This window comes from Sceloporus occidentalis, unplaced genomic scaffold (genome assembly GCF_023333645.1).
Source record: "Sceloporus occidentalis isolate IW3139 unplaced genomic scaffold, rSceOcc1.0.p SCAF_13, whole genome shotgun sequence".
NCBI lineage: Eukaryota > Metazoa > Chordata > Lepidosauria > Squamata > Phrynosomatidae > Sceloporus > Sceloporus occidentalis.
In genome coordinates this window covers 14,582,329-14,603,580 of record NW_028316993.1, presented here as the reverse complement: position 1 = coordinate 14,603,580, position 21,252 = coordinate 14,582,329, and the positions used below count along the sequence as shown (strand labels likewise).

Sequence of the window (21,252 nt, the reverse complement as noted above, 5' to 3'; positions counted from 1 at the left end):
TCTTCCCCAGTTGCCATGGATAAGTACATCATTCCCTTAGTATTTTTTTAAATCTAGGCAAATATCTGCAGCAATCCTTTCCGAAAGTGGGCGGAAGCCAGGAAAGTGTCGAAGTGAGGCAGGAAGGCAGAGGGATGCCAGCCAGCTTGATTCGCCCTTTTCCTAATCCGTTCCGATCGGTCCTCTCGGCTGGACTTCATTATAGTAGCTGAGTACCTTATTTAATCCTCTAATTAAAGTCTTTAGTGGGGCTGAATTTTTATATTGAAGTGTAATTGGATAAATAATAGACTTAAATATGCCGGCCAAGGAGGAGGGGAGGAATGATGGAGTTTTTAAATATAAAAACTTCCGCTCTCTCTCCCATCTCCTTATGTTTTTTAGTCTTATAGTCAGATAAAGCCGGGGAACATCCCAAGTGACAAACGGTATCAAACTCACTGCCATCAGGGTATCAACACAGATTATGTTATATCTATACAGAGGCAAACTTGATTTAATGATGGCATAGCTGGGGGTTTACAGGTCTCAAGTCCTGGGCCTGAGTCTCTTCTTCAGTGCTCAGAGTAAAGGGGAGGAATCCTAGGGTGAAAATATTGCCTTGAAAAATGTTTGTGTACTAGGGGATGGAAAGAATAGTCACCATTATTAATTACCAGTTGGGAAGAATAATATAGAGGTGGGGATTTTGCATACTTTCCCCTAGTATTTGTACATCCCAAAGTGTTTCCAGAAATTAAGTAGGGAGATGTTTGTGTGAGTATTTTGGGCCAATTTCGGAAAGAGAAAAAACACCGTTTCTAGACAACTGTGTGCATTTTTGTACAGGTTTGCCGTTTGCTCTGCAAAATCAGCACTCTTGCACACACACACATACATACTCACAGTAGGCTTGCGGTGTGCAAAATGGCTGGTTTCTGTGCAAGATGTTTTGTTGTGCATGGAAAACAGCTTTCTTGCACACATAAAGATGCACATGGCTAGTTTGTTGTGGGTTTTTCGAGCTGTGTGGCTATGTTCTACAAGAATTTTTTCCTGATGTTTCGCCAGCATCTGTGGCTGGCATATTCAGGCCATGAAAACCTTTGACTTCACAAGACACATGGCTGCCTGGAAGGTTAGATGGTCCATGAGAGCAGATTGGCTCCATCATCCACCCACTGATCTATTTTGAATGCTAACCTTCATGAATATGAGTTATTCCAGAGGTTGTTGGACTACAACTCCCATAATCCTTCACATTGACTTTGTGGTCTGGAGTTGGTGGGAACTGAACTCAAAGAACATGTGGAGGTCTAGTCATTCCCTATTACTGCTGAGCATACTGATTCATTTCTTTCTATAACTTGGAATATTCAAACACTCACCGTCTCAATTTTTCACCCAATCCATGTATTATCTCAGGAGTCAATTCCTCATAAGTCCCAAATTGCAAAGATTCTCATAAGTCCGAGTTTCTCCCCATCCGGGTTTCCTCATGCTCAAGAAATGCATTTTTTCCACCATGCTTTGAATAGTTCCAAATACTCTTTCAACTCCTATACTTATCAGAATTGCCTTGGTTTGCATCTTTCACCTCATTCTTCTCCCGGCAGACAGACTTGCTGTTGTGAAGAGATAAAAGAAAAACACTCTCTCCTGCTCCCGGTCCATTGTTTAAAGATCACTGAAGCAGAGGAAGAAGCCAAGCTTTCAGTTTTCTGCTACATCTGTTCTTGGAGGTTCACCTGGGTCTTGTTTACCTTTAAGAAACAAGGATATAAGTGAGCCGGAACAGCTTAAGGTTACTCCTCGAGGGGGACGAACTGCATTAGCTATGTAGCACAACCATAACCTCATTTCTTCTGCCATCTTTTTCCCCCCAGTATCTTAGTGGGAGGAGTTGGGTTGCTTTTAAAAAATTAAAACATCCCTTAGAGCAAAATGCAGGCAGTGCACTGGGGCAAAGCCAGGAAGGTGCATCCCTTCCAACCAATGGCAGTGATATTTCCCCATGACCGTAGGGCAGCGAATCTGCCTTGAGGTTGAGATGACTTTTAAAGGCTTGGTATAAGAAGCACCAGCATGGTGTGGTGCAGTGGTTCCCAATCTTCCTAATGCCGCAGCCCTTTAATACAGTTCCTCATGTTGTGGTAACCCTCAACCATAAAATTATTTTCGTTGCTACCATTGGAAATATGTGTTTTCCGATGGTCTTAGGCAAACCCTGTGAAAGGGTCGTTCGACCCCCAAAGGGGTGGTGACCCACAGGTTGAGAACCGCTGGCGTAGTGGTTTGAGCTTTGGCTCTGAACGTCACTTGAATCCCAGCTCATCCATGTAAAACCATTATGTGACCTTGGGCAAGTCCCATTCTCTCATCCTCAGAGGATGGCAATGCCAAACCTCCTTGGAAAAAACTTGTCAAGAAAACTGCAAGATAGCTTCATTGTAGGGTTGCCATAAGTCAGAAATGACTTGAAGGCACACAACAACAACAACAATATAAGAAGGTGTGACAACTTGAACCTTGACTACACTTGACAAAGTACTCTGGGTTGCCTCCGGGAGTATTCTGTCCCGTGTTCCCCCTGAATTCATCTCATGCCCTTACTTATTGAAGATGACAGTTGGCTATGTTCCCCATGAGCCAGCCACCATCACCACTGTGGGCACGAGTTGATCTGAGGTCTGAACAAGGTGCCCAGCTTTGTTCTGACCTCAGACAAAGCCAAAGCAACTCACAGCAACAGAGCAACTTGCCAAGGATGCTGAGGAACCAACAGCCACTCCTTGCTGCACATCATTGCCGCATTTTCCTCTGGGAAGCTTTTAAAATGTGGAACAGGGGGTGGAAACGCAAGGGCTTGGTGCAAACAGCCTGGAGCTAATTCCGGGTTTCGGAAATGCATGGTTCCAGCCACAGAATACAAGGTGCTGAGCAGGATGTATAAAGAAAATCATAGTGAGGAAAGCCACTTTGGATGCCAAGTGATCCTCACCAAACCCTGGTTAGTTTTTGCAGAACGAGGCGGTTTGCATCGAGCTGCAGATATCAGAACAGTGCATCTGCTGTGTATCAGATGCTTTCCTCATCTAGTTTTACAAGAACTAGGTCAGAACAAATAGTTTTCTCTGAGTGCTACATATGTATATTTTTCCCCACTTGGCTCTCTGCCGATGCAGCTTTATGAGTTTGTCGACCTTTGTAATGAATGTTTGCTGAATATTCCGGGGACGTTTCTTTTTTTAATGTACTTCCCTTTCCCCACACTTCCCTCTTGCTTTCGGTCACTCCTCCTCCTCCTGACAGACTGCTATTGACCCCTCTTAATGACTTCAAAGCTTAATGGAGTGAAAAGTTAAAACAAACCAAAACAGTGGACAACATTTCAAGTTTCAGGTTGACATTTGGCTCATGCCATCTGGAATTGGAGTTTGCTAAATGTTCTGTCACCTCCCATACCCTTTGCAATGCTGAAATTCAAAATGCAGAGGTGTGGGTGTCGATTACTTGTGGGCCATACCTATGGGTCTTCCAGCTCTCCAATGAAAACCTAGACATGTCTACTTAGATGCAAGGCCCACTTGCATGGTTTGACAAAACCATGCCGAAAGGTAAAAAAATGTAGTTCCAGCTCTTCTCTAGCCTCAAAGGAAACAAGGAGTAATTTTAGCAATTTCCTTCCCATTGCAAGAGGGTCCTCAAACACTGCAGAGTTTTCAAAGGTTACTTGCAGTTTGGGACTTATTCTATGCAAAAATTGCATTTGGTAGTTTTGTGCAGAAAGCAATACATGACTGCACGAAAAATAGCATTTCTGTGTGAACAATAATATTTCCATGTAGAAATATTACTTTCTGCACAGGAGATGCTGCTTCGTGCATCAAAAATGATGCTTTTGGCACAAAACAACCATGCGTCAACTTTGCTCAGAATAAATTCCCAACGGCACCATTTTTCCATGGAGAAAATAACATGCACATTCTTAGAAGAATAAGGCCCACATTGCAAAGTGTTCTGTCACCTTTCTAGTGATAGTTTAATAGCAAGTGAAGCTCATTGCTGTTCAGTCTCCGCCGGAATAGGAGACGGATTAATGCAAATCCTGGATTAAGAAATTTCATCTATAAAGAAGTTTCCAGTTTGACACCTGAAATTGAAAAGATGGGGTGATGTTGAAAGGAAACTTTCCATTCTCTTTTCCTTTTTGAAGAGTAAACTACAAAAACAAGGTGGTTGATTCACAGATGAAGGGGTTTTGTTTTTTAAGGCAGAAAAGCCCAAAGTAAGTGGAAGATGAGAGGAATTTGACATCGATTAATAGCAGCAAAACACCGGAGAAGGCATGAAAGGGGAGAGGAAAAACTGGTGTTAACAGCAACAGGGAGAAAAGGAATCCTTTAAAAATAAAATGGAACGTAAGCAGATAACAAGGGGAAATTGCGGCAACAATACCCTTGGATTCAGAATACAATTTATCTTTTCTAAACTGTACATCTCTGCAGGGGGGAAAAGTAAGAAAAAAGAAGCAAAAGCACTGGGTCCTGGTTTTACAAACGCATGGGAAATGCATCTTCCTCTGAGTTCAGGTTCTGTGGACACACACTTTCCCTCTGACTCAGCTCTTGCTATAAAGCTCACGCTTTCCATCCTATGGGCTTCATGAGATCCTAGATGAATGACCTTTAAAGAGCCAGAGGGGCAGATGACCAAGCATCAGGAACTATCATAGAATCATAGACTTGGAAGAGACTGCAAGGGCCATCCAGTCCAACCCCCTGCCATGCAGAAACTCTCAGTCAAAGCAACCCCAACAGACGGCCATCCAGCCTCTGCTTAAAGACCTCCAAGGAAGGAGACTCCACTACACTCCGAGGGAGTTTGTTCCACTGTCGAACAGCCCTTACTGTCAGGAAGTTCTTCCTAATGTTGAGGTGCATAGCCCTGGCTTGGCTGGGGAGGAGAGGCGCTTTTGGATATTGCTTAGAGGACCAGTGACTAGCCTCTTCTGTTGTGGTTGTTGCTAATTGTTTATTAGGTCACCTTCAACTTGCAATGTCCCTATGAATGGAAAATATCCAAGAGCCTTGGTCTTCAGCTACCCTGATCAGGTCTTGCAAACTTAGAGCTATGGCTTCTGTGACTGAGTCAATCCACCTGTGATGCGCTCTTCCTCTTTCCCTAATGCCTGCCTGTTTCCCCAGCTTTATAGCAATGGCATTTGCATTTCTATACTGCTTGATAGTGAACCTGGCACTCTCTAATCGACTTACAATCTGTAAGCCAATTGCCCCACAACAAGCTGGGTATTCATTTTACCTACGGAAGGATGGAAGGCTGGGTCAACCTTGGAGCCTTGTGGGATTGAACTCACAACTTTGTGCCTGCAGCACCAGCATTCTGCTATGCTTGCTGAATGTAGCTTTGCTCCAGAAATGAGTCTCCACAACTGGAGAAATGAGGTAGACCCACCAACCCTTTCTGTACTGGGCAGATATGAAAGGGACAGAATTGTTTGTGTACAACCAGAAAAGAGTGTGGGATTGCTGAGTAGAACTGAGCAAGGAAGTCAGAGGAACAATAGGGTGATTTCCAAAATGTGTGGCTGAGTGATGCTGCTAAAACTAGAAAATACTGTGTCCTCAAAGGTATACGCTCTCAAATACATTGTGAGCCATGACTTGGAGCTGACAAACATTTGTTTAAATTGTAATGTCAGCCAAGTGAAGTTATATTTTCTTTATGCGACTTACACAGAGTGCATGTTTTGCAAACTCACATTTCAAGTTCAATTTGTTACTATGAGATTCTAGAGTAAGAACAAATTTAAACTTACAGTAATGCAATGCAGCCCAAGGGCATTTAAAGCACCTTCCTTATTTTCTTGATATCCTCTAAAGGTAACAAACTTTCTGAGGGCTATTGTGGTGTAGGAGTTTGAGCATTGGACTATGGCTCTAGAGACAAGGGTTCGATTCCCTGCTCAGCCATGGAAACGCACTGGGTAACCTTGGACAAGTCACATACTCTCAGCCAAAGAAACCATGTGGAAGGTTCATTTTAGGGTCACCAAAAGTCAGAAATGACTTGAAGACATACAACAACAACTTCCAGAGAGATGTTAAGTGTGGTTGTGTCACATGCTTTCAAAATAGAACTAGAATCATGCCTGGAAATTGTACTTTTGTGATCAGAGGCCATACCTCCCTAAGGGCAGCCATCTTACAATAATAATCCATAAATTCCCTGGAAATAATATCACATTACCACATAGCAATATTTCCAGGATCAGTACTAGTCCTGTTTTGAGCAAGTCTGGTTTTGGAGCTTTCATTCGAACCTAAATACATTGGATTTTTAACTCAGTGAACGATTTATGATTTATGACAGGGTCAGTTTGCTGGTCACTACCAGCAGACTGGTAGAAAGCAAGTAGCCTGGTGAATGGATATGGGAAAAGCTATTACTTGCCAATGCTATATTTTAAAGTAGGAAGTTGCCATAAGTTAACCTCTCTCTTCTCTGCATTCACATGAGGAACATTCCCCTTTGGAGACCATAGCGAATCTGGGAGTAGCAACAGGAGCATATGTTAGTGGTACTTCCAATATATTTTCATGCTGAAGTGGCTCTGAGGTTTGGAACATTGTCTTGGCAAAGGATAGGGAACAGGTAATTGGAATAATTCTCTTCCAGCTGCAAGAAAGTCCTTGAAAACCATGCCGTTTTCAAGGACCATTCACACTTCAGGACTTATTCTGCACACAACTCATATGTGTGCATGAAGAAAACTGCACTTTCTCTGCAAGAAAGCATTTTCTGGACAAGAGTATTATTTTCTGTTATTCTCCATTATTCTATTAAGTATTATTTCTGACACTGTAAATGCTGCTTTCTTTGCCCAAAAAAGGTGAATTTTGCACAGAATAAGTCCTGAACTGTGAAGATTCTCATCAGTCAAGGAGCCTCTTCATCAGGATTTCCCAACATCCAAGAAACATGTTTCTCAGCCATTTTTTCAACTGTTCTTTCTTTTCAAACATCTTGCTTCATGTAGAACCATTGACAGAATAGATGTCCCATAAGGTGGGTGGCAAAATGCTTCCATTGAAACATTGGCTAGAAGCCTGTTCGTAACCCTTATGCCACTGGTTGTATCTTTAGGATGCTCTGCAAAAATCATACTATTATGAATAACGTTGTGCAAGCAGATTTCTGTTCTGTGTAAGCGTTGTACAATTGGTTGCACCATTTGAACCATTTTGCAGGTGTATCCCCTGGAAGCACACATCAGGATAATGCAAGGTGATGCCATGTTATAAGGATGGTGTAATGCACCTACGATATGTCTTTCTGGAGTAACTTTAAGCTACAAGGCCCCTCTTTGGATCAGAGCCATGCCTTGCATCTCTAAATATCTAGACGCATTAATGGTAGTTCTTGATGTAGCTTAAAAATGGACTGATCAGAATGTTAGCTAGAATGGGATGGGCTCTAAAAATAGATCTAAATGTAACTTTTTCAATAATTTATTAGTGGAAGATTGGAACAGCATAATTGTTCTGGTCCTTCACCATTAAAATATTATGTGCATGAATGGGAAAACATCTTTACTGGTTGATGACAAAATTCTGCTTGCTGTGGGTTTTTTAAAATTATCTCTGCGTGTGTATGTGCCTTCAGGTGCCCCATCGACTTATGGCAATCCCATGATTTTTAGAGGGTTTTCAGAGGTGGTTTTGTCAATTCCTTCCTCTGAAATATAGCCTACAGAACCCAATATTCAATAGTAGTCTTCCATCCAAGTACTAACCAGGACTAACTGTTTAGCTTCCAAGATCAGATGAGATCTGGTGCCTTCAAGGTATTTTGGCTATATGTTTATTAGACACACTTATGGCCATCTTTTTTTCCTGTGATGTGAAAGTGGCTTACCTGGTTCTCTCCTCCCCACTTTATCATCCCAGCAACCTTGTAAGGTAGGTCAGGCTGAGAAGGAATGGTTGGCCAAAGGTAACCCAGTGATGTTCATGGCTCAGTGGAGAATGCAACCTGTATCTTCCCAAGTCCTTGTCCAACATTGCAACAGTTGCACTGCATTCGTTCTTACTGGTTATTTGTGTCATATAACCATAATAGTTGAGACTGAGGAGCATTCCCGGAATAGGACATGTGACATTCCCTAGAGGAAAGCATTTTACCTGGCAGTTTGACTAGTATCATTTCAGGGAAGGCTTGGCCACTTCCTCCTGGCCAAAATGGAGATAAAGATATCCTGAGGTTTAGCAGTCTGCTTTTAATACCAGGGATAACAGTCTGGAAGTCCTTGGGCTATATCTACTCCAACTGCAATGTGCATGAGAGCTTTTGCTAGGCCAACTGAATTCCTAGGAAGGGAGTCTACAAATGTAGATGTGAAATCTAAGGTGTTAACTTATCACTTGGGCAGGGAAGAATAGCAGGACTGGAATTGGGATAGACATGCAGTGGTATTTCTTTCTTGCAGCTATTTTGCTCCACTAGGCAATCAGATGCATCTGCAAAACATGATTTCAAAAATCAAAACAAACCAGGCTTCCATATTTGGATTACATATGGTCGTGATTATTATTTTTTTCTGGGAAAGTTCCTAGCATCTCAAGGCATCATCTGTCAAAAGGGCTGCACACCTTTCTCTTTGTGTTTCCCACTTTCGTCTCTCTGTTTTTGCTTCTTGCAGAAATCGACCAGGGGGGCTGTGGAGACCCAGGAGTGCCAGCCTACGGCAAGAGAGAGGGCTCAACCTTTCGCCACGGGGACTCATTGACCTTTGAATGCCAGCCTGCATTTGAACTGAAAGGACAGAAAACAATCACTTGTCAAAAGAGTAGCCAGTGGTCCTCTCAGAAACCAATCTGTGTTTGTAAGTGCAAGAGAAGGGGGGCCCCTTGAGTCATTTGAGTCATGAAACCAATGAAGATGCTGTCTGGGGTATACATTTTGCAGTCCATGAGCACATAGGACATTGAGGGTCATACTTTTCATTTTTCTCAAAATCAAATGATATAAAAACAGTTTGGGGAGAGCAGGATTGGAGGAGGGAGTTGGCTCTGTCGACTTTGGCCATGGACCTGTTGGCTGGCATAACCTATAATGTAGGTAGTGCAGTGGAGAGGATACAATGAGCACAGATGCGTTGTGATGGTGCAGATAGTTGTCTCTGTCAAGAGAGAAAGCTGGCCATGTGGCTCCTAAGCTGCTTTCTCAAGCAATGAACACAACGTGAAGTCTAAGGCTTTCGTGGCTGGCTTCCATAGTTTGTTGTGGGTTTTTCAGGCTATGTGGCCATGTTCTAGAAGAGTTTATTCCTGATGTTTCGCCAGCATCTGTGATAAATTCTCATTCTCTAAAGATGCCAGCCACAGCTGCTGGCAAAACGTCAGGAATAAACTCTTCTAGAACATGGCCACATAGCCTGAAAACCCCACAAAAAGCTAATGAAGACAGCATTCTCTTTTATGTCCCAACCGTTGCTGTGCACCACTCCAAAAAGCTGCTTTACATTAGCATGACTGACCATTGCACCTTGGTTTTGGTCACCAAGAAGTGTGCGTATACAACAATTTTGTTAGCTAAAACAAAACCTTGGCCCAGTTGAGAACCTCACAAGCCTTCCCATGGACTGACTTTGAAGGCACCATCACTCCCAAATCCAACAGTGACAAAGATATAGAAGCAAAGCACAGTCCATTCTACCCAGGAAATATATTTTCAGCACAGGAAACTTGGCTTTTGTTTCTCCTCCACCCCCCCAAAAAATGTTTTCATGTGCAGTATAATTCCTTGAAAAGTTTTTTTAGATATTCCTGTACCATGAAAAAATCTCTCCAAAAGTCTCACTGCTCTGGCAATTTCTTCCCATTTTTCAACCTGGAAATAAATAATGGAGATTGTTCTTTCCATTCCTAAGTAGTGTTAATTTGCACTTGAAATTATGAGAGCCCATCTTCATCTTTCATCTTCCCCAGCCATTCGCTTTTGTGGGAACAGGAGGGCTGCATATGATAGGAGCTGGAGTATGAGTCCAAGCAAAAGTAAGGGTGGGAATAAAATTTAAAAATAGTGACAACTGATTTAAAAAATGTGTCCTGCAAGTGTTGAGAAACCTTGGTGAGAAGAATCTTGACTTAATAATCTCTGCAGTCCGAGAGATGTTCTATGCAAAATTAACAATTGGTTATTTTATAGTTGTTTGTGGGTTTTTCTAGAACAAGTTCACATAGCCCGAAAAACCCACAAAAAACTATGGATGCTGGCCATGAAAGCCTTTGACTTCAATGTGGTTGTTTTGTTCAGAAAACACCTTCCCCTCAGGCATTCTATTCCATGCAAAGCATGCAGCCTATAACTGTATAGAAAGTGCTGTGATTTTTGCATAGAATAGATCTTATATCATGGAAAGTCTTCAAAAGCTGCAGTTCTGGAAGACTTGGTCACGGCAAGAAGACAATTGCTAACTTTACCCATTGCTTCTTTCAAGAAGAAAATTATTGAATGACATTCTTAAGCAAATGTAGATGCTTCCTTTGGTGCATACAGGTTGCATTTCCTTTTGCAAGGAGGTTGGGTAAACCTACCCTGTCCAAAGAAATGTTGATGCTGAGATCTGCCTGGGACCCAAAATGAATTGGGCTGGCAGGCAATGTTGAAAAGGCTAACATGAAGGCATTTGCAAACAGAATAATGGCAGGTAACACAACTGTGGTTGTGCCCTCCCACCTCTTAAAAACACAACAACAAGGCATCATAGGTAAACACCCAGGGAAGTATATTTAGTTTATTTGCTTAAAGTATTTCTGTGCCCTATTTTTTTTTTTCTGATCACATCCCATCCCCAGGTGGTGAATAAAGATAAGTGGAACTGGGGGTGAGGGGAAGATTAAAATTCAAATGAAACAATCCAGTTGCAGAAGTGAAAAGCAGGAAAAGTTTAAAACACAACTCTCCATACTTGGAAGAGAACGTTGAATCACACCAGCAACTGAGGCAGCACCAAGGGCCATTTTGGGAACCCCGGGGACCCTCTAAGGGTTGCCTAAAATAATGAGGAGGGAAATGGAAGTTGGCTGCGAGTTCATTTCTGGTTTTGAAAAATTGGTATTTATTTTATGTTAATCAGTCTGGGGGGGGAGAGAACTCTGCAATCTTTTTAAAAGGTGGGTTGTTGCTCCTGGAAGCTTCCACGAGTAGCAACTTTCTTTTTTTCGTTCTTTCGTTCGTTCGTTCAAAAAACTTGGTGTAAGGAGTCTAAAGGAGTCAAGGGGTGCAAAAAAAAAAATCAGCTCCCCCTGATTTAAATGAATAACACAAACAACTTTGAAACTAACAAATGTATTATTTGGGGAGAATGTTCAAAAGAGATGAGACCCCTTCTACATAGGCTCTGGTCTAAATCTGATTGCTTGTCCCTACAAGAGTAGACCCATTGAATCGATGAGGTTTGTGTAAGTTAAGAACCAATTTATTCAATGGGTCTTACTCTAGATAAAAATAGTGCTTGGATTTCGCCAGCAGCATGGCAGGCAAAGCTAGTACAGGGACTTCCAACCTAAGATGTGGTCAGCTACTGACAAAATTTCTGTGCTGGTAAGTGGTTTATTTCTGCCTATTACATCTACTCTTAAATCTCCTTTGTCTCACCCTGCTTTCAATCTATTAGCCACAATCTTAAGGGATCAGATAAGGAAAGTAAAACACTGTACTAACTGATGGGGAAGGATAGCCAGCCTCTTCTAGTAAGTAGAGGACTGAGAAGATGGCCATCCTTCTCCTAACATGCCATGGGCCCTTATTCTGGGGAGAGGGGATTTATTGATTGAGGCTATCTCTTTCAAGCCAAGAAATGGGAACAGAGAGGAAATTGCAAGTATGTAACTGATGCTTAGACAAGACATCTCCCACCATGACGTTTATGTCGCCTGTGCAAAATGCATGGGTCTATTCTCAGCTGCTTGGTTGTGTGGTTTTTCTGCTGTCCTGAGTTGGCAGAAATGCAGATGGTGTCTTGGGGTCAGGTGTGGGGCTGGCAGTTTAGTTCATCTTGATTCTTGACCCCAGTTTCTACGTTGTTCATGCAATGTTGTGAAAAGGAATGGCACCCTCTTGCAGAGAGGTTGCTTGAACCTTTTGCCACGAGTCGCAGAATGGTGAATGTTTGTAGCTAGCTTTAGTAAAAGCAGGGTGTATTCTATACTATCATTGAGGGGAAAGAATCTCAAGTCCCCAGTTGATAGCTTAGCCTCTCCAAGGCTGGGGAGGCCTATTAGAAATGATAGGAAACAGCCATGTTAGCAACATAAGATAAGCTGTCTCCACTGCTAGATATCTCATGCTTCTCAGCTGAAATTAAATCCTTGCAAAGGAAGGTGGATAAGCAGGGCTTGGAGATTTTCAGTCTCCTCCAACCTGTTTCTAAGTCCCAAATGCCAATGGATATCTGTCAGCTGAGAGGCAAACGCAGCAGGGTGGCATGTCTGCTCAAAGGTTTGGGTAACTTGACAGGTAGACTCATCATAATCTACCATTTCACAGCCTCTTGCCCAGGGCCCCAGAAAATTGCTTTCTATTGATGCATTCATTCTCTACTGACAACTATTCGGGAGGCATAGGGAAGACAGTGATAGTGTCATCATAGAATGGATGAAATCGCATTTGTCTCATGAGAATGTTCTGCCCACGATGGGTGACCCTTGCCAACCTTTTCGTAGACCACAGCTATGTGACGATGGAGCACATCATGAAATAAGCATGGATGCTAACCAGATTGTAGCTCTTTGCACCCATAAAGCTCGGAAATCCTCTCCCAGCCACCTCTTTTTTATTACCTTGGGTTTTGTCTATAACTTGTTTGAATGCACACATCTACTTAATGTGCCATTTAATGCGGGCAATGGCAATTTGTAATTTGAAATGTGGCTTCTGTGATTGGATTATACATGTGTGAGTTTTCTTATTCTGTGACCAGATCCATCCGTAATGGCTTTGCTCTTTCACTTAGAGGTATGTTTAAGAGAGTGTGGGTTTCCACCACTTAGGAACTTTTTCAAAGGGAACTGCTGGTTTCCAGCTGTCCACCGCCTTTCTTTCTTAAGAATGCCTTTGGGTCCGTGCAAGTCTCAGAGGCCCTCCCTTCAGAAAGAAATGGTGGCAGCTTTGAAACAATCCCAGCTCATGGGGAAAAAATGTATGTACATATTTTAAACCAGGAGGGACAAAGTGCTTTTGTCCCGCGTCAAGAGACACGTTCAAAGGTACAAAGGTGTCTGGGAATACCATACTTTTAACCCTTGGTTAACTTTCAAACTAGACAGTGTGTGATGTATCTGAGGGCAGGAGTAGAGATGTGAATGATGACCTGATATCAGCATGAAAACAAATCGATATACATATATTTTGGAAGGTGGACCATGAGACCCTCGTCGTGCGTCAACTGCATTTTTTGTGGTAGTTTGAGAATCCTGTGTCCCTTGCTTACGGCTTTCTCCTCTAACTTTTTGGCCCCTTGTCTAGGACTGAGAAAAAGCATCGGGAGGGATGAGGAATAAATTATATCCCATCTGTCTTGTTCTGTCTTCTGGTCTATCAGACTTTATAACAGAAATCCAAATTGAGTCATTCAATATGTTTACACGAAATCGGCGGTACTCGCAATAAGATGATGAAATATTTCGTTGAGCAACTTACATGCAAAGCATTGATGAAAATTCATGGCAGGGCTATAAATCTCAGCTTATTTTGTTCTTTCACGTGAGGATGAATAATGTTCCAAATAGTTCCCCCCACTGCTATATATATATATATATATCCCCATTTTGGGACTATTTTTGTGAAAAATTCGTGAAGGATGCTTTTGTGCCAGATAAAATGGCTGTTGTAAATCCTTTGCACCCACCACACCATGTGACGGAGGTAGGAAACCGTGGAGGGTGCAGGGACCTTTTTTTTAACTCTTGCACCAACTTTTTCTTACTGGTGCACCCAACATAACCAGAAGTGATATCACATCAAATCCTTTTTTCAAAACTGGCTGATTTTTAGCCCATTTTTCTGCTGTTTTTCAAGACTTGGGAGTATGTGGCTTGGGTGTGCAAAAGGGCTACATTTTGAGCCATTTGAGGAGTCAAAAATATCAACTCAAAATCAAAATTGAGATGCTTGGGGGGGCTTGAGAAGTCACATTTTGGGTCACAAGAGCTCCTGCAGCCATGGACTGCGCTTTCTCCATCTCTGGCCTAGTATAATTTCTTATCTTGAAGCCCTTTCCTTTTTGGTCCCTGCCATTTGGGGGTGAAATGTCTGTCCGCATTAATCCTTGAGGCAAACAGAATTTGCACAGGATTCAATATTTGAAATAAAGCAAAGGGAGCTTTCTTTCCCAGCTATTTTAAGTGGCAAGTCTCCAGTTCTCCCCCTCCCTGCCTGTATTCCACAAGGCTATTAGTCCTTCGATAGATAAATGCCTTTGATTGATTTTAATTGCCATCTGCATTTTTATAATCGTGGTTTCTTAGTTTACCGATATTGATATGCTTCCATTCAGGAACATGGTTTGATGGTTTGTTTCCAGGCCATTATAAGGGTGATTTAGAAAAGTTACCATATGGGGACGCATGATGAAATTCGGTTGTTGGGAGTTTGGGGAAGAATGACGTTTAAAGAAATGAAAATGGCATGACCTATCTCTGAATTGGAAGACTTGTCAGGCTCCAAGTGCCAGCAAAATCACATTTTGACACACCATTATGAAAAAAAAAAATAGTTCATATCTTTCTTCCAGAGGCCCTGCCATTCATTTGTACAGAGTACATGTCTATCATACTTAGAGAAGGGATTTTGAGTTTATAGCACAACACCTCCGAGGTTGCCTTGTTAATAATTTTGTACCGAAATGCCAATACTTGATCTTACTTTGCTTTGGATATCTGTTGGTCGAGGGGGTGTGCATTAGACTAAGAATACCTGCTTTGGGTTTGTTAAATCTACAATGGGATTGGGTCTATTTAATACTGTAGTTTCTTAAGAACATAGGAATGGTGCATTACATATTGGTTCATAAAAGGTCCTGTGATTTTATGGGGGAGGGATGTTGTTTCATTTATTTGTTCTTTCATTTATTTAGCTAAGATATGAGAGCGTGTGTGTGTGTGTGTGTGTGTGTGTGTGTGAAAGAGAGAGAAATATGTGTTAGAGTTAGCATCTGTTAGGTAATATATATTAAGTAATCTGTGATGTTGTATTCCATTTCTGCTCATTTCATGTTGCTTTTGTGTGCCTTCAAGTCATTTCCGACTTATGGAGACCCTTAGGGAAACCTATCACAGGGTTTTCTGGGGCTGAGAAAGTGTGCCCTGCCCGAGGTCATCCAGTGAGTTTTTATGGCCGAGCAGGGAATTGAATCCTGGTTGTAGCATTGTAGTCCAAATGTCAAACTACTACATTATAGTGGGTCTCTAAATCATTATTTTTGTATTATACACTCGATCCTCTGAGTACGCTACATATTGCAAAGCTGTTAATACTGGGTGAATGTGGGAAATGACGATGAATAAAACCTTGCACAAGAACCAAGGGGGCATGTGAAAGGTCTTCATGTATGATGCCATATTGATGGGACAGGAGGAGTTCCTCACACTGGCGGCAGAAGAGGAGTTACATGGAAGCCCTTGAATTTGGTGCCAGCAAATCATCACATTTAGTGGAAATAGTGGAGGTGTTTGTGGAGAACTGCATAGGTCCCCCCAAAAACCCCAACATACTTTGGTTAAAAGACAAAGAATACCATTTCGAGTAGCTGTGAAATCCAATATGTCAAATCATAGAAATTAAATATCTGTTTCAAGAAGTTATTTGCACTGATATCCTGTGGGTATTATAATGATGCAATGTTACCTAACATCCTATTTTTAATCTTTCTGATGTACTCTCTCATTTGTTTGTTTCCTCGCTTCCAATAATTGAAAACAACCTGCAAGATCTTTTTTAATTGCTTTATAGATGGGTTTCCTCTGTAGTTCAAAAACAATTGCGCCCACAATTTTCAGTGTGGCTGAAATATCGTCCCCTGCCGGTTGTGTTTTCTGGTTCCAGATGTTGGTAGGTCAATGTCTCAGCAGTTTCCCTCCCCTAATTTGCCATTTTGAGTTTTGGAACTAAAATATTGTATGATTCTTGAGCAGAGGGTGCTGGGCGGGGGGGGGGGGGGGGGAGGAGATCCAACGAGATCTGGAGTGTCCCTGCTTCAGAACCACTGCTCCAGAGGGTGAAAATGCCATTGTAACGGTTCCAGACATCTCTTACCCTTGCTGTGCTTGGGTATGCATAAGCACCATTATAGTCAGTGAGTTATATCTGCATGGATTTACTTAACTTGTGTGTTCTTCTACTGCTGAGGACCAGGTATTTCGAATGATTTATCCCAAGGAAGGACAGAGAGAACAGAAACAGCAAGGGGATATGGTGACTGAGATGATGGTGGCTTTAGGAGCAGGATTTAGATTGCAGGACTCATGGCCAAGATTGAGAAGCTCTGTCGAAAGCTCTCTTCATCCACTCTTCCACAATCACTAGATGTCCTGTCCATTCCCAACTTGAGTTTCCCATGCCATCTGTTGCTCAGAGTCTCACTTTGGTCTCTGTAGATTCAGGGACTAGGACTATGGTGTCTGCATGGGCCAAGATATTGTGGGAACAGCCCAATGTATCCTAGCCCCAGAGCTGCCCTGACCTCCACCTGTTACTGGGGCCCCTCTGTTCTGACACTGGTCAGCTGTACCAGCTTACATCCTGCTGTGCCACCTGGCACAGCCGCAGTGGCAGTGAATCACTGATGCTCAGGTCAAAACAAAATACCCAGTGTTGATTGCATGGCTGGGCACCTTGTTCTGACCTCAGAGTAAGTGAATTGGCACTGTGGCAGCCATGCCAAGAAGCACCGTGGGACACATTTTAAACAGATGCCCACCACTGGAATGGAAGGCTCCAAATTTTCTGTGAAGCTCTAGAGCAGTAGTTCTTAACCTCTGGTCCTCCAGATGTTTTTGACTTCATCTCCCAGATTCCCTCATCATTGGCCATGCTGGCAAAGGCTTCTGGGTGCTGAAGTCCAAAACAGCTGAAGGATTGAAGGTTGAGAACCTCTGCTCTAGAGCAAAGTAATATATTTAAATTCATTATAAGATGGGTATACTTTGGGTTTGCCAAATGAATGGGACGAACATCATCCATACTGTATACACCAAATGCATGGATTTGGTCCCTGTGTTGTCTGAACTCCTCGCCAACCAGATGGTGGGAAGGCCATTTTATTTGGTCCATGCAAACAGGCCCCTTGTTTGTTTCTTTAAATTAGAAAAAGATTGGTCTAGATCCTTTGTTAATCTCAACTAGAGTAGACCCATGCAGTCAATGAGATATGCTTACCTGTTGAGTTAGCATACAAGTGTTTACATAAAATTATGTACCATGCACTGTGATGGGGGACTCCAGGGAAGAGCCCTGGTGGTGCAATGGTTAAATGCCTGTACTGCAGCCATTCACTCACAAACAGGGTTGTGAGTTCAATACCAGCCAGGCTCAGGCTCAACTCAGGCTTGCATCCTTCCGGAGCTTGCTAAAATGAGTCCCCAGCTTGTTGGGGGCAATTGGCTTAGACATTGTAAATTACTTAGGGACTGCTTAAGAGCACTGATAAGCAGTATAGAAATGTATTTGCTATTGCTATTACTAAATTAGCCAGTTTGTTGTTGCTGTCGCCGCCGCTGTATGCCTTCAAGTTGCGTGCAAATATCTCACAATGCAAAACTGTGAGCCAAAACCCAAATTCCATGCTTCATTGGCATTCTCTTCCCTCTTTGTTGTTCTGTTTAGGCATCAAGCAAAAGCTGTGTTTTTCAGTAGTCCTCTCTTTGAGTTTGCGGAGGGGAGGTGTTGTCATGTTTGCTGTTTCTGCTAGGTTTATTATTATTATTATTATTATTATTATTATTATTATTATTACTGCCAATTTAATTAGTGTCTTCTCTTCTTTTTCTTGTGTATGTCTTTTTTCTGCTGTTTGATTAGTTTGGATGTTCTACTTTGACTATTCCCTTGATTTCATTTTAAAGTTGTGAACTACCTTATAGATCTGCTTTTGGGATCAAAAGGCAGGATATCAATATTTTAATAACGTTAATAAAATAAAATAAAAACCAGAGACATAAAGAACGCTCGAAGCCTGGGTTGTAATATTTATGTCTGGGATTATCCTGTGCTCTTTCAAATCTTATCTTGCTGCAGTCTGGCGCAAAGACAAACCATCTGCATCCACAATGTTGCGGCTGTCTTGGTGGAGTTAGACATTTAGATCCTTCCTTCTCTCCAAGGAGTTCGAGGTGCCATATGGAGATCTTCCTCCCTGGTTATTTTATCCTCATAACCAAGGAGGTAGGATTGTGAAAGGGACTGGCCCAAGGTTGCCCAATGAGTTTGTGTCAGACAATTCATCCAGTGAGTGATCCTTCCTTCTCCTCCCATGGATTGTGTCACATCTAGACTCATCTAGACTCAGGCAACACTTAAGAAACTGATTTTCACTCATTTCCATTGAGTCGTCTTTATTATTACAGCAGTTAAACATTAAAATCATTTTGTTTTGGTGCAAATGTGCTGGTTTCCCTCATTTGAATGCTGTCGAATCCGTGCCCTGGAAACAATAGCTGTGTTTACTGGCAGTGGCCACCTTAGCTAGTTTTGGGGTGATGCAGCCAAGTAGAGAGGCATTTCATTTTGGGAAAATATTGGTTTAATTTAATCAGACCTGGGAGATAGAAATGAAAAGTCCTTGGCAATGCCGGGAGCTCCCCAGAAATACCGCTGGATAAGGAAAATGTCACGTGGATGTCCAAAATAAAATTGGTTTCTACAGGAACAAAACCTGGCACTTTTGGAAACTTTTTGCTTATCCAGAGGGGCTCCAACAAGGGATTTGAAACTAGGTCTCTCCAGTCCAAGGCTGCTGCGACAGTGAAGAATTAATGCACTTTGACATTGCTTTAATTGTCGTGGCTCCATCCTATGGAATCCTGGGATTTGTAGTTTGTTGTGGCACCTGAGCTCTCTGACAGAGAAGGCTATGTAATTCAACAAACTGCAACTCGCAGTATTCCATAGCATTGAGCCATGGCAGCTAAAGCGGTGTTCAAATGCATTAATTCTGCAATGGATATGTAGCCCTAGTCCAACACTCAAACTATTATGTAATGCTGCCTGTTTTGTGGTGGCCAAAGATCAACTTTTTATATCAGCCTACCCTTTAAGACACGGGGATGAGGGATGTGCAACCTTCCAGGTATTGTTGGATTTGAATACCCATCATCCCCATTAGTGCTGGATAGAGGTGGTGTGAGTTGCAGACCTCTAGGAAAATTCATTTTCCTTATCTCTCGCCTTTAAGACATCTTCCATTTTGAAGTCAGCTTTCACTTGTGCAATACAGTTGGCCCTCCAAATCCACGGCTTCAACCATCTATGGCTTGAAGATACTTTAAATATATATACATTCCAAAAATCAAACATTGATTTTGCCGTTTAATATCAGAGACCCCATTTTACTAGGCCCATGTGTTTAATTGGACTTGAGCATCTACTGATTTTGGTATCTATGGAGGGGGTTCCTGGAACCAAACCCCAGCAATATCAAGAGCAAGAATATCCATTCTATCACAGGCTAGATTCAGTTCCATTTCTTCTGTGTGTTTTTCCAAATCTCGGCACAGTGGTCAGTAAGGAGCTTAGACATACTTTCTAGCATGATGTGTCGAAAGCAATCCTGCTCACCAGTTTTCCCTCCTTGAAGAAAGTGGTTCCAGGGGTTCCATTTCAAGAATCCCCCCTCCCCACGACTAGCCCTCCTGTGTCCCAAAATGATTTCTTCCTTGTGCATTAATTTTTGGAACCCTTAGCAGCAATTACCCTTTCTTGCTAATCCTATATTGCCTTATTATACCTGCTGAACAACTCCTGCCCCGCTCTTCCACTCAGTCCCATAGCATGCATAGGCTGCTTTCTGAAAACCTAGCCTTTTGTGTCCACAGCGTATGTTTTTAGGATTATAAGATACGCGTTCCAGCTGTGATCAATGGTTTTCTCTTTGCAGTGTTTCCAGAGGCCCCCCTATCATTTCTGGTTAGCTCTGATGAGTTTTGCATTTGGCTCGAAATTAGTCTGTCAAATGGTCATTGCTTTCAACCTTCTCCTGTGTTTTCCTTCCCGCAGCGCACAACGTTAAATGGCGCTCCAGAATAGCAGCTGGAGAAAATGAATAGCGATCAGAGACAAAGTATATTGTTTGACAGGTTTTGGTAAAGGGTTGCCATGTTTTTGCACAAAGAAACCTAGATAATGTGTTGTTGTTGGGGATGGGAACCACCCAACTGAGGTTTATTAGATGGATATATCCTATACCTAATTTCCAGACTCTTCTCAAGTAACTGCAGGCATGTGTGAATTTTGTTGGAGAGCCGGTCACCTAGGATTTACACTGGGATGGGAATAATGCAGCCTTTCATATCTCATTGGACTGCAGCTCCCAGCAGTCCTGGTCATTGAGTATGTTTGTTAAGGCTGCTGGGGCTTGAAATCCAGCATCTGGAGGGCCAGATAATTCCCACAATGGGTTCTAGTGTGGAGTTGATTCAGTTTCAAATTCCTGCTTCGCCATGAAGTTCAATGGGAATGCAGGAACAATCTCTGTGCCTTCCCTGTTGTACAATGGGATGGTAAAAGTAAACATCATTGGCAAACACACAAGCCGTCGCCCAGTGTCGATGCTCAGCAGAAGAGTTGTGTGGCACAACCCTTGTGTAAATTTATGCGTCTAGATATACACTGCAGAGGCACAATCCCAACTTCTCTCCATACTGAGTGAGATCATGGGATGGTGACAATTTTGTGATGATTTGTTTTACCGTTTGGGAAATATTCTTGAAAATTTTGCAAAGGAGTTCTTTTTCTCTCATTGTAAGGGTGAAATATTCCATGGCATTTCATTGTCCCCTCCACCCTTCAATGTTGTTGTTGTTGTGTACCTTGAAGTTGTTTCTGACATGGCGACCCAAAGGGGAAGCTATCATGGGAGTTTCTTCAGAGGGAGTTTGCCATTTCTTTCCCCTGAGGCTGAGAGAGTGTGACTTGCCCAAGGTCACCCAGTGGGAGAAAAATTGTGAGTAGAATTTATATGTCTAGTCCTTTGTG

At 42.3% G+C, this 21,252-nt stretch overlaps 1 protein-coding gene across 1 annotated transcript in view; it reads left to right on the top strand.

The window, feature by feature from the left end:
• LOC149305054 (CUB and sushi domain-containing protein 2-like) overlaps positions 1 to 21,252 on the top strand; it is a 460,431-nt gene that overhangs the window by 291,904 nt on the left and 147,275 nt on the right. Inside the window, exon 13 of the mRNA XM_089478213.1 lies at positions 8,702 to 8,884. Within this exon, the coding sequence (XP_089334339.1) occupies positions 8,702 to 8,884 (183 nt within the window). The remainder of the gene's footprint in view (positions 1 to 8,701; positions 8,885 to 21,252) is intronic.